The sequence below is a fragment of the Sus scrofa genome, chromosome 6, assembly GCF_054392235.1.
Source record: "Sus scrofa isolate SSC_HxYL_T2T_F1_AM1 chromosome 6, Sscrofa_HxYL_maternal_Yorkshire_Landrace_v2.0, whole genome shotgun sequence".
Taxonomy (NCBI): Eukaryota; Metazoa; Chordata; class Mammalia; order Artiodactyla; family Suidae; genus Sus; species Sus scrofa.
In genome coordinates, this window is record NC_139388.1 from 68273913 (window position 1) to 68286319 (window position 12407).

Sequence of the window (12407 nt, forward strand, 5' to 3'; positions counted from 1 at the left end):
AGCGCCGTCGCCGGGAATGACGCAAAAGGCGCTGGCCTGCTGGGACGGCCGTTGGAAGTGGCAGGTTCCGGGCAGCGTCTTCCAGGATGGCTTTGCGCGCTTCCGCCTGCCCCTGGCGACGCCCCTTGTTCTCGCTCCTGCCACCCGAGCCGCCGTGTCTCCCTTTTCTGCTCTGCCGAAGACTCTACGAAGTCTGACCTTTAAATGAAGTCGTGGAAGTGTTTGGAGAGGTGGTTAGGTGCTTTGAGAAGACCTCCCCGGTTAGGAGAGCAAGTCGATTGAAATCCTGGGGCTTGTTTGGAGGCCCTGCGGGTTTGAGATACGGGGTTGTAATTTGACCGAGAAACTAGGCAACCCGGTTTTGTTCTCCAGCCACTTGGAGTGGCCAATGAGTTGGTCTTCTGGTATGTGCAGCAAAAGGAGGGGGCGAGGGAATGGCGGTGCTCCGACGTGGATCCAGGCTGGCTGAGAAGTGAGGACACGAAGGGACGGTGGCAGTGGAAAGGTACCGTGTGCGCTGAACTGGAGATCCCAGTGGAGTGGAAGAAATGTCGCTGGGGCCAGAGGGTGGTAGAGCGGGATGCTTGAAACTGGGTGTAGAGGGAGCTGCCTTCTGAATGCCTGGAGGCTAGGCGTAACCGTAGGCACCGATGGTAGCAGATGGTAGCAGACCGTCTCGCTGTTGGAGAGGGGAAAGCTCTGAAGCCGGGGCAGTGAAGGACCATCTTCACTGATAGTCGGTTGTCCTAACATTGCTCCGGATGTTTTCATGGAGAGAAAGGTTGAGGACCAGGCACTCAGACTGTTTAAGTCAGGACCCTTGGGCCTGGTGTGAGGGAGGCCGGTGCAGGATTATAGCAAGGAAGTGTTTACTTGGAAGGACTTGGGGGTGTGAGGGATGAGTGAGGACCAATGAGGGCGTCCTCCCCTCCCACTCTCTGTATTTAAACACACACAGAACGCAACGTCCAGAGGGACCTACCCTGGAATGTGGCAGTGGGACCGCAACCCTAATGGCCTAGGGTTAAGGGTGCTTTATACTTATAAAGAATGCTCTTTATACCTTTTTGAATTCCTTGACTTTGTATGTTATGATGGACGTGTATTTTCTCTAACAACAACAACAAACAATAGAGGTGTTTACATTTGGAAAACAAGACGCCTCCATGGCCTCCCCAGTGTGCTCAGAAGGCATAACCTGAATTCAAAGACATTATGGCCTCACCACACCAGTACTGATCAGTACTGACCATTCCAATACCAATATAGTAGCTGTCCTACCTCACCTCTCCCTACCTCCTGTGTAGAACTTAACGTCCGCCAACTGAAAATTGCTTGTCGGTGCCTTACCTCTGTGTGTGCCCCCCAGACCTCAACTCAGTCCAAGTACTGAGATCAGATAGATGCCGCCCACTTCAAGAAAGCTCACCCATGTCCTCCTCTGCCCGCACTGGCCTTTCTGTCCTGGCTAGGGACCTTCTCTCTGGCGCTCTGTGCTGCTCTGCCCCACTGCATGCACAGACTCTGAGCTCAGAAGGGCTCAGGCCCCATTCCCAGGCGAGATGGTTTTGTTGCCTTATGTCCAGTGCATTGAGAAACGTCTCAGGAGTTCCTAAGTGGGTTAAGGACCCACTTGGCTTAATGCCCAGGAGTAGGGTGATTAGAGCATATGTTTAGGTGTACTTTTAACTTTCTAAGAAACTGCCAAATTGTTTTCAAAGCAAATGTACTGTCTCACATTCCCGTGTGCAGTGTCCCACTTTCTCTACATCCTTGATGGCACTTGATGTGATTAGTCTTTTTAGTTTTAAATTTTTTAAGATCAATTTGTGTGTGTGTGTGTGTGTGTGTGTGTATTTCACAAGTATAATTTTGGAAGGGCTGTTTGACAAATTTATGCATTACTGCCAAATCTGTAGACATGCTCACCACCACCACTAACAAAAACACACATTTGCTCTTGGCTTTTTTAAAACACGTAAGTATGGGGAGTTCCTGTTGTGGCGCAGCGGAAATGAATCCGACTAGGAACCACGAGGTTGCAGGTTCAATCGCTGGCCTCGCTCAGTGGGTTGAGGATCTGGCGTTGCCCTGAGCTGTGATGTAGGTCACAGACGCCGCTCAGATCTGGTGTTGCTGTGGCTGTGGCGTAGGCCAGCAGCAACAGTTCCGATTAGACCCCTAGCCTGGGAACCATATGCCGAGGGTGCAGCCCTAAAAAGACAAAAGACAAAAAAAAAAAAAAAAAAAACAAAAAAAAACAGGCAAGCGTCCCATTGCATCACACACAGAGATGCGGTAACAGATCTGAGAACATAATTAAACAGTTGATCTTTCTTTCACATGATGTGTACTTGATAACATAATAAAAATATAATTATTGGTTTACATGAGTATCAGTGATTTGCAGAATAAAACCCATAGACCATAGACCCACCAACTTTTAGGGGCAGAAACGAGTAAAAAGGTATTAAAAAATAGCATTTTGACGTTCCTGGTGTGGCTCAGCAGTACAAACCTGACTAGTATCCCTGAGGTTTCCAGTTTCATCCCAGGCCCCAACTGGTAGGTTAAGGATCTGGCATTGCCGGCAGCTGTAGTTCCGATTCAAACCCTGGCCTGGGAGGTTCCATATGCCACAGTGCGACCCTGAAAAAAGAAAATTAAAAATGGGTCTTAACCGTGGTATCCTGGGAAGGATCTGAAAAGATTGGTAATTCATCGGTCCTAGGTAACATTTAGTGAATGCCATGGGGGACTCAAGAAATAAGCAGGGTGCTGGGCGGTGGGGGTGGGGCAAGATAAGTGGGCAAGGAAAATGAAAAATGGAAGAGAAGTGTCTGAATTTGGGCAAGTGTGAAAAGGCCACCACAGAAACTGCTTTAGTTGCCGCACAGACGTTCTATACACGACCTGCTCCTGGACCACCGAACGCCCGGTGTGGAGGACGATTTAAGTAGAGCTCACATGTCAGCATTGAGAAAACCTCACTTATTTGCATCGAGAAAAACAACTTGTCTGATTTGTAAAAAGCGTCATTAAGTATTCAGAGGTAGAAGTTCCCGTCATGGCAAGTCGGTAACTCTAATTGTTTTAGTCAGATGTGGCCTTTAAATTTGAAATGTTTCTCCTGAAGAATTTTAAAAAATATTTTTGTTTGTCTTTTTAGGGCTGCACCTGTGGCATACGGAGGTTCCCAGGCTAGGGGTCGAATCAGAGCTGTAGCTGCTGGCCTACACCACAGCCACAGCAATGCAGGATCCAAGCCGAGTCTACGACCTACACCACAGCTCATGGCAACACTGGATCCTTAATCCATTAAGCAAGGCCAGGAATCAAACCTGTATCCTCATGGATACGAGTCAGATTCATTTCCGCTGAGCCAAGATGGGAACTCCATGAAGATATTCTAAAATAAGAGAAACTTATGTATCTGACTATGATAAAATATTTAAATAAGCCTAGAAAAAAAGAAATATTTCTCAAAACTGTCCTATCAAATAGGAGCTATTAGACATTAGCTATGAAACAGGTACTTTATTTCAGCCTTTAGCTAATTTTCATGAAATATTTGTTATCTCCAACTTCAGTTTATTCTTAAGTCATTTATAATAAGACAATGGGGACTTCCTGTCATGGTTCAGAGGCTAATGAATCCGACTAGGAACCATGAGGTTTCGGGTTTGATCCCTGCCCTTGCTCAGTGGGTTAAGGATCCGGCGTTGCCGTGAGCTGTGGTGTAGGTTGCAGACTCGGCTCGGATCCTGCGTTGCTGTGGCTCTGGCGTAGGCCAGTGGCTTGCAGCTCCGATTAGACCCCTAGCCTGGGAATCTCCGTATGCCGCAGGAGTGGCCGTAGACAAGGCAAAAGACAAAATAAATAAGACAATGATTACACGTGGCCATGTCTCCAGAGTTCCTGCTGTGGTGCAGTGAGTTCATGATCTGGCTTGTGTCTGTGGCGTTTCTGGTTCAATCCCCAGCACAGCACTGTGGGCTAAGGATCCAGTGTTGCCACAGCTGTGGCATAGATTGCAGCAACAGCTCGGATTCCACCCCTGGCCCAGGAACTTCCTTATGCTGTGGGTGCAGCCGAAAAAGCAGACAAAAAAGTAAAAGCGAAACAAAGTGAAAAGCACCAGTGAGCTGCGGGACAACCTCCAGCAACTGATACGTGTGTCATCGCGTCCCAGAGGGTGAGTGTGCGCTCTGGCTAGAGACACTGCTCCTGGCCAGGCTTGAACTCAGGATTAGTGGTGCCTCTAATCCTTTTTGCCTGGTCTTTTCTTGGCCTGGTGATGGCCTCACACACTCGCTGCTCCGTCCTAAGCTGCACTTCTTTCTGTCTCTGCGTCAGTGGTCTTCCGTGCAAACTGCAGCTGTCTTGGTCCCAGACCCTCAACTCAGGAGAGTCCTGAGCTCTCCCTGACCCTCCATCTGCATCCTGAAACCTCTCCAGACAACAAGCTGGAAAAGTCACAGAACTCAGTTCACTTCCTTTCTCTCAGCGGTCCTGGCTTCCATCGCATTGCGCCTGATATATTTCGAACTGTTGTTTCATGTAACAGCTATAATTTTTTGAATTGTTTCAGATGAAAGGATAATTCTAGTCCTTGTTAAGCAGTAACTAGAAATCTCACACAGTCAGTTTTTATTTTTTGTGTTTTTTCTTTTTTCATCTTTTTAGGGCTGCGATCATGGCATATGGAGGTTCCCAGGCTAGGAATCAAATCGGAGCTATAGCTCCTGGCCTACACCACAGCCACAGCAAGCCAAGATCCAAGCCATGTCTGAGACCTACACCACAGCCCATGGCAATGCGGATCCTTAACCCACTGAGTGAGGCCAGGAATACAACCCATGTCTTTAAGCAGGATCCGGCATTGCCGTGAGCTGTGGTGTAGGTTGCAGATGCGGCTTGGATCTGGCATTTCTGTGGCTCTGGCGTGGGCTGGCGGCCATAGCTCTGATTAGACCCCTAGCCGGGGAACCTCCATGTGCCGCAGGTGTGGCTCTAGAAGACAAAAGACAAAAAAAAAAGATCAACTTGTGGTCAGTGAATCATAATTCATTTCTTTTATGGTTTCTGGATTTTTAAAAATGCTTTACAAGGACTCTGCTCTGAAATCACAGAATAAAACTTCATACGTTTAAAAAAAAAAAAAAAATGAGCAGGACAAGAGACCCCAGTGCAAAGGAAAAAGAAAGTCCAGGCGCTCCCTGGTGGCTCATCCAGTTAAGGGTCTGGCATTGTCACTGCTGTGGCTCAGGTTACCGCTGTGGTGCAGGTTCGATCCCTGGCCTGGACACGGGGGCGGGGCGGGGGGGGGGGGGAGAAGACAAGAGTCCAGATTCAGGAGTTGGGAGGGAAGGAAGGCAGATCCAGACACGTGAGCCACGTAATTAACACTGTGGTTAGGTTAACAGCAGAGCTGGCAAGTTGGGGACAGTGTCCCAGCCTACCTGCTCCCCGCCGAAGGGCAAGGGAAGCTTGGCTCCATTATATGTGACCAAGAGAACAGAGCAGCGATTGAATCCCACCCACACAGACTGTAAGAAAAAAAGAGCATATGGGGAGCCCCTTGTGGGCAGCAGGTTAGGAGCTGGTGTTGTCATTGCTGTGCTGTGGGTTCAATCTCCGGGCCCGGGAACTTTCATGTGCCACAGGCAAGGCCAGAAAAAACGGAAAGAAAATAAGATGGATGCTGACATCCGCCAGGTAGAGACATGCCCAGGAAACAGGCAGGTACATCTCTTACCTGAATGCCTCATCATAAGCTAAACAGAGTTTGGAAAATGATTTAAAAAAAAAAAGTTATTAGAAGAATGCCCTGCATCAGAAACGGGAAAATCTGGAGTTCCCATCATGGCTCAGTTGTTAACGAATCCAACAAGGAACCATGAGGTTGTGGGTTTGATCCCTGGCCTCAATCAGTGGGTTAAGGATCCGGTGTTTCCACGAGCTGTGGCGTAGGCCAGCGCTACAGCTCTGATTAGACCCTTAGCCTGGGAACCTCCATGTGCCACGGGTACGGCCCTAAAAAGAAAGAAAAGAAAGTTGATACAACTTAGAAATGAAACGGCAGATTTCTGACGGAGGGGAAAGCTGGGACTTTGAAAGAAAGGGGGGAGTTCCCATCGTGGTGCAATGAAAACAAATCCGACTAGTATCCATGAGGACTCAGGTTCGATCCCTGGCCTTGTTCAGTGGGTCAGGGATCCAGCATTGCTGTGAGCTGTGGTGTAGTTCAAAGATGCAGCTCAGATCTTCATTGCTGTGGTTGTGGTGTAGGCTGGCAGGTGCAGTGGAGCTTCGACTACCCCTAGTCTGGGAACTTCCATATGTCTTGGGTGTGGCCCTAAAAGGCGAAAAAAGGAAAGAAAGAGGAGCTGAGTGTGGCCCTTATATGCCTGCCTTCGGAAAGGGCAGCCCGACCCCCCAACCCAGAAGGGGGCTGCCGCCCCTCAGCCAGCAGCCCGCACTCGCTGAGGCCCTTTTCTCGGTTCCCACAACAGACGTGGCAAGGCTGGAGCAGGCGCTGGGTGGGAGGGACCCAGGACTCTCTAGACGCAGGCTGATGTGGCCACACTGCTCATCCCCTGGGCCGGGTCTCCAGCAGCCCCCTCCCCCCACTGCCCTTAAAGACGGGCCTGGACGCCTGTCCTGAGATCACCCGGGAAACGCCAGCCCCAAAGTCTACCCCTAGGAAGAAGCAGTTCTGACTGCGGGTCCCCACCCCAACACCCCCCCCCCCCAGGCCTGAGGCCGGCTGCTCTGGAGGCGCAGCAGCTGCCTGGGGGCCCCCATCCTGCATCCCAGCATCACTGCGGGGGCCGCAGAACCCCCCACCCCTGCCAGCACTGGACTCCAAGATCACAGAATGAGTGTGGGGGAGCCCTCCAGCTGACAGTGGACCACGGCTTGGGGGCAAGCAGGGAGTGGGTTTGGTGGCGGGATTTCAAGGCCCACGGGATTCAGAGCAGGTTCAGGCCAGGGATGGGGGCACTGGGAGTCTTGGATGGATGCACGGCAAATCGCAGCAGGGCCAGGAATGAGGAAGACCCACCACTCACTGCTCTCTGCCTGGCAGTCCCCTGGGAGCCTCGAAACACGCCTGGGAGTCAGGCTTATGGCCATTTCCAGTCCACAGATGAGGACTGAGGCACCTGGAGACCACGGTCCGGGAACCAGCCACAGATCAGAGAATCTAAGAGCGGGGGGTGGGGGGTTGTCCTCCGGGGCCCTGAGTGTCCCCTGCATCCCTGGGAGGATGGGGGCCACCTGGGGCAGGAGCAGTTTGTGGGGATGACAGCACATTCAGAAAGTGCTCTTCCTGGGCGCCCCACCACCTCCCAGGACCCCGGGCCTCCAAGAAGCCCCTGAACAAAGCCCGAGACAAGCTTCTGTGGAGCGGGAGCTGCAGGGCAGGGCTGACAGTGTGGAGAACCAGCTATAGGCCTCAAATCAAATTGGGCAGAGGTGGGAGTGAGGGGTCCAGGGCTGGTAGCTCCAGCTCTGAACCCAACCGCACCAGGAGCTGGAGGACGCTCCCCGGGTCCTCAGACCCGGGCAGCCAGTTCCACCCTGGCACCCATCACAGGTGGCCTGGGCCTGTGAGCGAGTTAGTGGGCCCAGGGGCCGGGCTGGAGACTGCGGGAGGCGGAACCCCTCTCACTCACGCCTCAACTGTCTAGACACTTCACAGCACCCCCGTGCCCTGGGGTGGGGGGGGATGAGTCACTCCTCCCAGCCTGGCCCGCCCCCAGCTGTTTGCTCCTCAGGGTCACAACCAGCTCCAGGATCTCAAGGTCAGCCTCCGAGGAGGAGGCAAGGGAGGGTAGGGGGGCTGTGCCACCACCCCCCAGCTCTAGCCTTGCAAGGGGAGGCCCTGGCCAGGGAGGGGACCCTTCTAGAGCCGCCTAATTGCAGCTTGTCACAGCTCAAGTGGGTCACCCCTGAGACTGGGCTATTTCTAAATGCAGCAGCTGCTGCCCCACCCCCACCCCACAGAGCAAACCCAGGAGAAGACGTTTCCCCCAAAACTGAGGGTGGATGTGGACGGGCCAGCAGTGAGACAGCCCGCCCGCCCATCACTGCCACAAGCCGCAAGGGCAAGCCATCTGAGCTCCCGGCCTAGGGCTGATCCCACGTGGCAGAGCAAAGGGCCCAGGGCCAGCCACCAGGCTGACGCTTGAGAACCTGGGAAAAAGGGGTTCAACGCTTCCCCTTTCCCTTCCCTCCCCCTCCCAAATAAGTACACAAGACAGTGGTTTTGGTCTAAGAACAATGGACATTTAGACACTGGTGCCAGGCTCACCCCTGACCAGTACCACGCCAGGGGCAGGCAGAGCAAAGACAGAGGTAGGGAGCGGGTGCTGCGGGGGCAACCAGCCAGGTTGCTGGTCGCTGCTGGAGTGGGGGTGGGGAGGAGTTAGCCACAGCGACTCCAGGAGTGTCAGGTCCAGGACCATCACAGTCAGGGGTTCGCAGAGAGCCGGGCCTGCACCCCTCCCCCGAGGCCCAGCATCACCAGGAGGCTGACGTAGGAAGGTCTGCCTGGAGAGGGGCAAGGGCCACTTTCAGGCCACGGAGAGTAGGCAGAGGGGCAGATGCTGGGCTCCTGGCCACCAGCTTGAGGAGGAGTGGGGTGGCGCTGCCCGTCGTGCTGTGGTTGAGGCTTGGGATCCAGGCCCCGGTGGAAGGTCCAGCTGGGCAGGGGGCCACCTCTATCCTTCACCCCCTGGATACAACACTGATTTTTCAGACCAGGTGCCCTGAGTCACCGAGGGAAGTCCTCCCCAGACACACAAAAGGAAGTGGAGGGAGCCTGGTCCTGGTGAACCGCTCAGCTCCCCCAAGGTCAGGGAGCACTCACCCCTGGACACAGCAGCTGGATGCTGGGCCGCCTCCTGAGCTGAATGATGGCTCCCAGCTCGTCAGACACCCAAACCAGACGCTCCCGCAAAGCATGGAGAGAGGGGCCCAGGGTGCTCCGCCAGAAGCCTGCACACGCCGCCAGTATCAGGGCCACGGCCCCTCGGACAGCGCTGGATGGAAAGCTGGCTCGTGCAGTGGGCCCGGGATACTAAGGCACGAAGCTACCTAAGCCCGCCGTCGGGGGTCGGGGGGGGGGGGCGGGGCAGAGAGAGGACAGTCTCCAAAGGACACCCTCGGCAAAGCACACGGTGACCAAGCCGTGACGACAGGCCTGACTCTTCCAACTCGGCACAGGCTGCAGGTGCAGAGGGACGGCCCGGGATGTCAATGGCTCTTGCTGGAAGGGGCTCCAGGTTCTGATGGCTCCCCCAAAGGCCTCCGGAGAGCGGAGAGAACCCTGCTCAGGCCCCAGGGCCGGCCCCCAGGTGGAGCCTGGGAGGAGGATGCTCTGCCGGTAAGGTCGTGCGATGACTCCGAGGCCCCGGCGAGGGCCGGCCGGTGCCCCATCCAACTCCAGCAGACCCAGCATGGAGATCCTAAGGAGGGAGCAGGAGCGAGGAGGGGAGAGCGGGCCAAGGGCCAGGGGCCTCCCGCGCACTAGTCGGGCGGCTGGAGCCCGGGCGAGCGGTCGGGCGCCTCGCGCTTCAGGGCTGCCTGCGCAGGCCCGGGCGCGCGAAGGCTGGGTGCATGAGGTTCTCGGTGATGTAGGCCACCAGCAGGCAGATGACCACGAGCATGACGCAGATGGAGCCGCCCACCGCCGTCATGGCCACCACGATCTCCCGCATGCCGGCCGGCTCGGCGGCGAACTCCACGCACTCGGCGGGCTCCGGGGCGGCGGCGGCTTCGGCGCGCAGCGGCAGCGGCTGCAGGCACAGGCGGTAGCGCACGCCGTCGTGCACGTCGGGCAGCAGGTAGTCGCGGCAGGAGGCGCCGAGCAGCACGCGCTCGCACGGGAAGCGCGTGTAGGCGCCGCGCCACGAGCAGTTGAGCGCGAAAGCGCGCACGCGGCGCGCCTCGGCCGGCGCCAGGCGCCACTGCAGCAGGACGCTGCGGTTGCGCAGGACGCTGGCGCGCAGCGAGCGGCCGGCCGAGGCGTGCGCCGCACAGCCGGGCGCCTGGCAGCGGAAGCCCCGCGCGGGGCTGCGGAAGCACAGACGCCCGCCGCCCGCCTCGGGGCCCTCGGGCAGCACCTTGTAAGGGCACCAGGGCGCGTCGGCCGCCGGCTCCCAGCCCGGCGGCGTCGGGGCGGCCGCAGCGCAGGGCGGCGGCGCGCAGGCGGCCAGCAACAGCAGCAGCGGCGGGGCGCGCATCCTGCGGCTGGGCCGGGCGGCGGCGGCGGCGGCGGCGGCGGCGGCGGCGGCGGGGCGCGGGCTCGCGGGCGCGGGCGGTGGGTCACGCGGGCCGCACCGCCGCTCCCCGCACTTTCCCGGCGCGCCGCGCCCTCCGCCGCCGCCCGCTCCGACCCGCCCCCGCGCCCCGTGCGCGCTCGGACCCGGCGCGGAGGCGGGGCCGCCCCACGCCCCGCCCCCCTTAACCCTCGCCGGGCCGCGGCCCCCTGACGGCGCATCTCCGAGGCGAGGGCGCCGCCCCCGCACGGGGGCCGCTGGGTCCCTCGGCGCCTCCCCCTTTGAGCGCCCTTCGCAGTCCTGCCCCTGCCCTGCCCCGGCTGGGCTTTCCCGTGGGCCGAGGCGGGCTGCGCTCTTGAGTCGTGGTCCCCAGGGCAGCCCCGCACCTCTCCTTGGCCGTGCCAGGCGGGGACGCCGTGCTTTCGGATAGGGGCGAGCAGCCGCTCTACGCCGGCTGCCCCATCCCAGACCCGTGAGAGGGACCGGCCAGGAAAGAGTCCCATCTGCCCTGAGCTGGAGGAGGTGAGGATGGAAAGGCCTTCTTCCGTAGGACTTCTGCTTCTTTCCAGGCGGACAGCGCCGACCTGGGAGCTGCGCCAGGGAGGTGCGGCATCCTTGGCTGGAAACTTAATTCACTCCGCAGAAAAGAGGTAGCTGCTGGTAGACCACTCTCTACTCTGACTAATCCTCCCCGCGGAGGGAGCCCTAGGGTAGCCGTTGGGGTCGCCAGGGAAGCGCCCGGGCTGGACGAAGGGCACAGCCCCCCACAAACCCACCCGTGAAGTGGGTGGGCATAACCCCCTCCCCCACTCTTGGCTTCAGGGCAGGCCGAGACCGTGGCCCTCCTGCCCACCGGTCCAGCACTCAGAACACCTTTCCAGGGCCGGGGGACACCTGCCTGACCTGACCAGCAATGAAGCTGGCTCGCTTCACAGCAGGGAGCATACCTCCTTGCGCTGAAAGGCCATGGCACCCTGGGCCGGGAGTGGGGCAGGGCTTGTGGGCAGCTGTTGTGTGGACCCAAGTCTCAAGTCTCGGGCAGCCCTTTCCAGGTGCTTGTCTCATCTGGGCCGAGAGGAGGGGCCAGGAAGGCTGCAGGGGCTCCCTGAGCCCATGGTTCCCATACGCCCACCCATGGGGCACCCACTTCCCCACCCCGCCTCACTGATTCCCGGTGACCCCCCCAAGCTCTGGGTTAGCACCAGATTTCAAGACCTCTGCCAAGGGTCAGCGGCCCCCTCCCCTGCACATGTGGCCTGGGAAACCCTGCATCTCAACCTCAGGCTCTCCAGCTCCTGGAGACCACCCTCCACAGCACGGTCTCCCAGGCCTCTGCGCTCCTGGCCCAGGCTCACCTGCTCCTCAGGCCAGGAGGGCCCTGGGCTCAAGCTCCTGCCTAGCGTGGTGGGGGACTCAGGAGTTCCCCCCGGGAGGCAGAGAGGGACAGACAGTGATAGAGGGACCCCGGTGTCCTCCCTCTGAGCTCCCTGGGGCCTCGACCAGCTTGCTCACACTGGTTTCCAGTAGAAGCTGAAGCCACTGCAGCTGCTCTGCCTGAGGAGTAGGGAGAGACGCCCCGGGCAGGGGGTGTCCAGATCTCCACTGCCAGGTCCTCTGGGCCAGAGAGCAGCTGAGCAATGCCTCCCCACACCCTGCCCCCTCCAGGGGGGAGTCAGGCAGAGGCAGGACTGTTTGGAGCTTTTCGTAGCTGCTAGTGGGTGGGGAGTGGGGGATCCAGGAAGGGCCAGTCTGAGATCTCCCTTGGGAGTCTGCTGCCTGTGTCCTGAGCCTGCTTTGGGGCTACAGGCTCACTAGTGCTGAGCTTTCTCCAGTCGGGCAGCTCTTGGCCAGGCAGAAAGGCAGCTGCCAGGCTACAGGCCCTGTTGTGCCCCCACCTGGCACTTACTCTGTCCAGGGTGTCTCTCCGCAAAAGGCAGATGGCAGGGAGCTGTGCAGGGCTGCCCGGAGCTGCAGTAGGGTTGGGGAGGGCAGACGTAAGAGAGTCTGCTTCCCAGCTGAGGAGCAAATGAACAGTCCCCAGAGACCATGAGGGACCCCCTCACCCTTCACCCCGCATCACCCCCCCCCCCCCGAGCCTTCTGGGCAGCTGCCCTGCCGGGG

At 57.9% G+C, this 12407-nt stretch overlaps 1 protein-coding gene across 1 annotated transcript; it reads right to left on the reverse strand.

Moving 5' to 3' along the window:
* Positions 1–8270: 8270 nt before the first annotated feature.
* Positions 8271–10404, reverse strand: FNDC10 (fibronectin type III domain containing 10). The gene is made up of 2 exons (XM_021097459.2): positions 8876–10404; positions 8271–8740 (listed from the first exon to the last, which is right to left on the reverse strand). Exon 1 carries the CDS (start codon positions 10248–10250, stop codon positions 9582–9584), a length of 669 nt encoding a protein of 222 aa, XP_020953118.1. The 5' UTR covers positions 10251–10404; the 3' UTR covers positions 8271–8740; positions 8876–9581.
* Positions 10405–12407: the final 2003 nt, after the last annotated feature.

Bases quoted from the DNA above. Each gene is read 5' to 3' on its own strand.
- FNDC10 (XM_021097459.2), bottom strand. From the start codon at position 10,250: ATGCGCGCCCCGCCGCTGCTGCTGTTGCTGGCCGCCTGCGCGCCGCCG.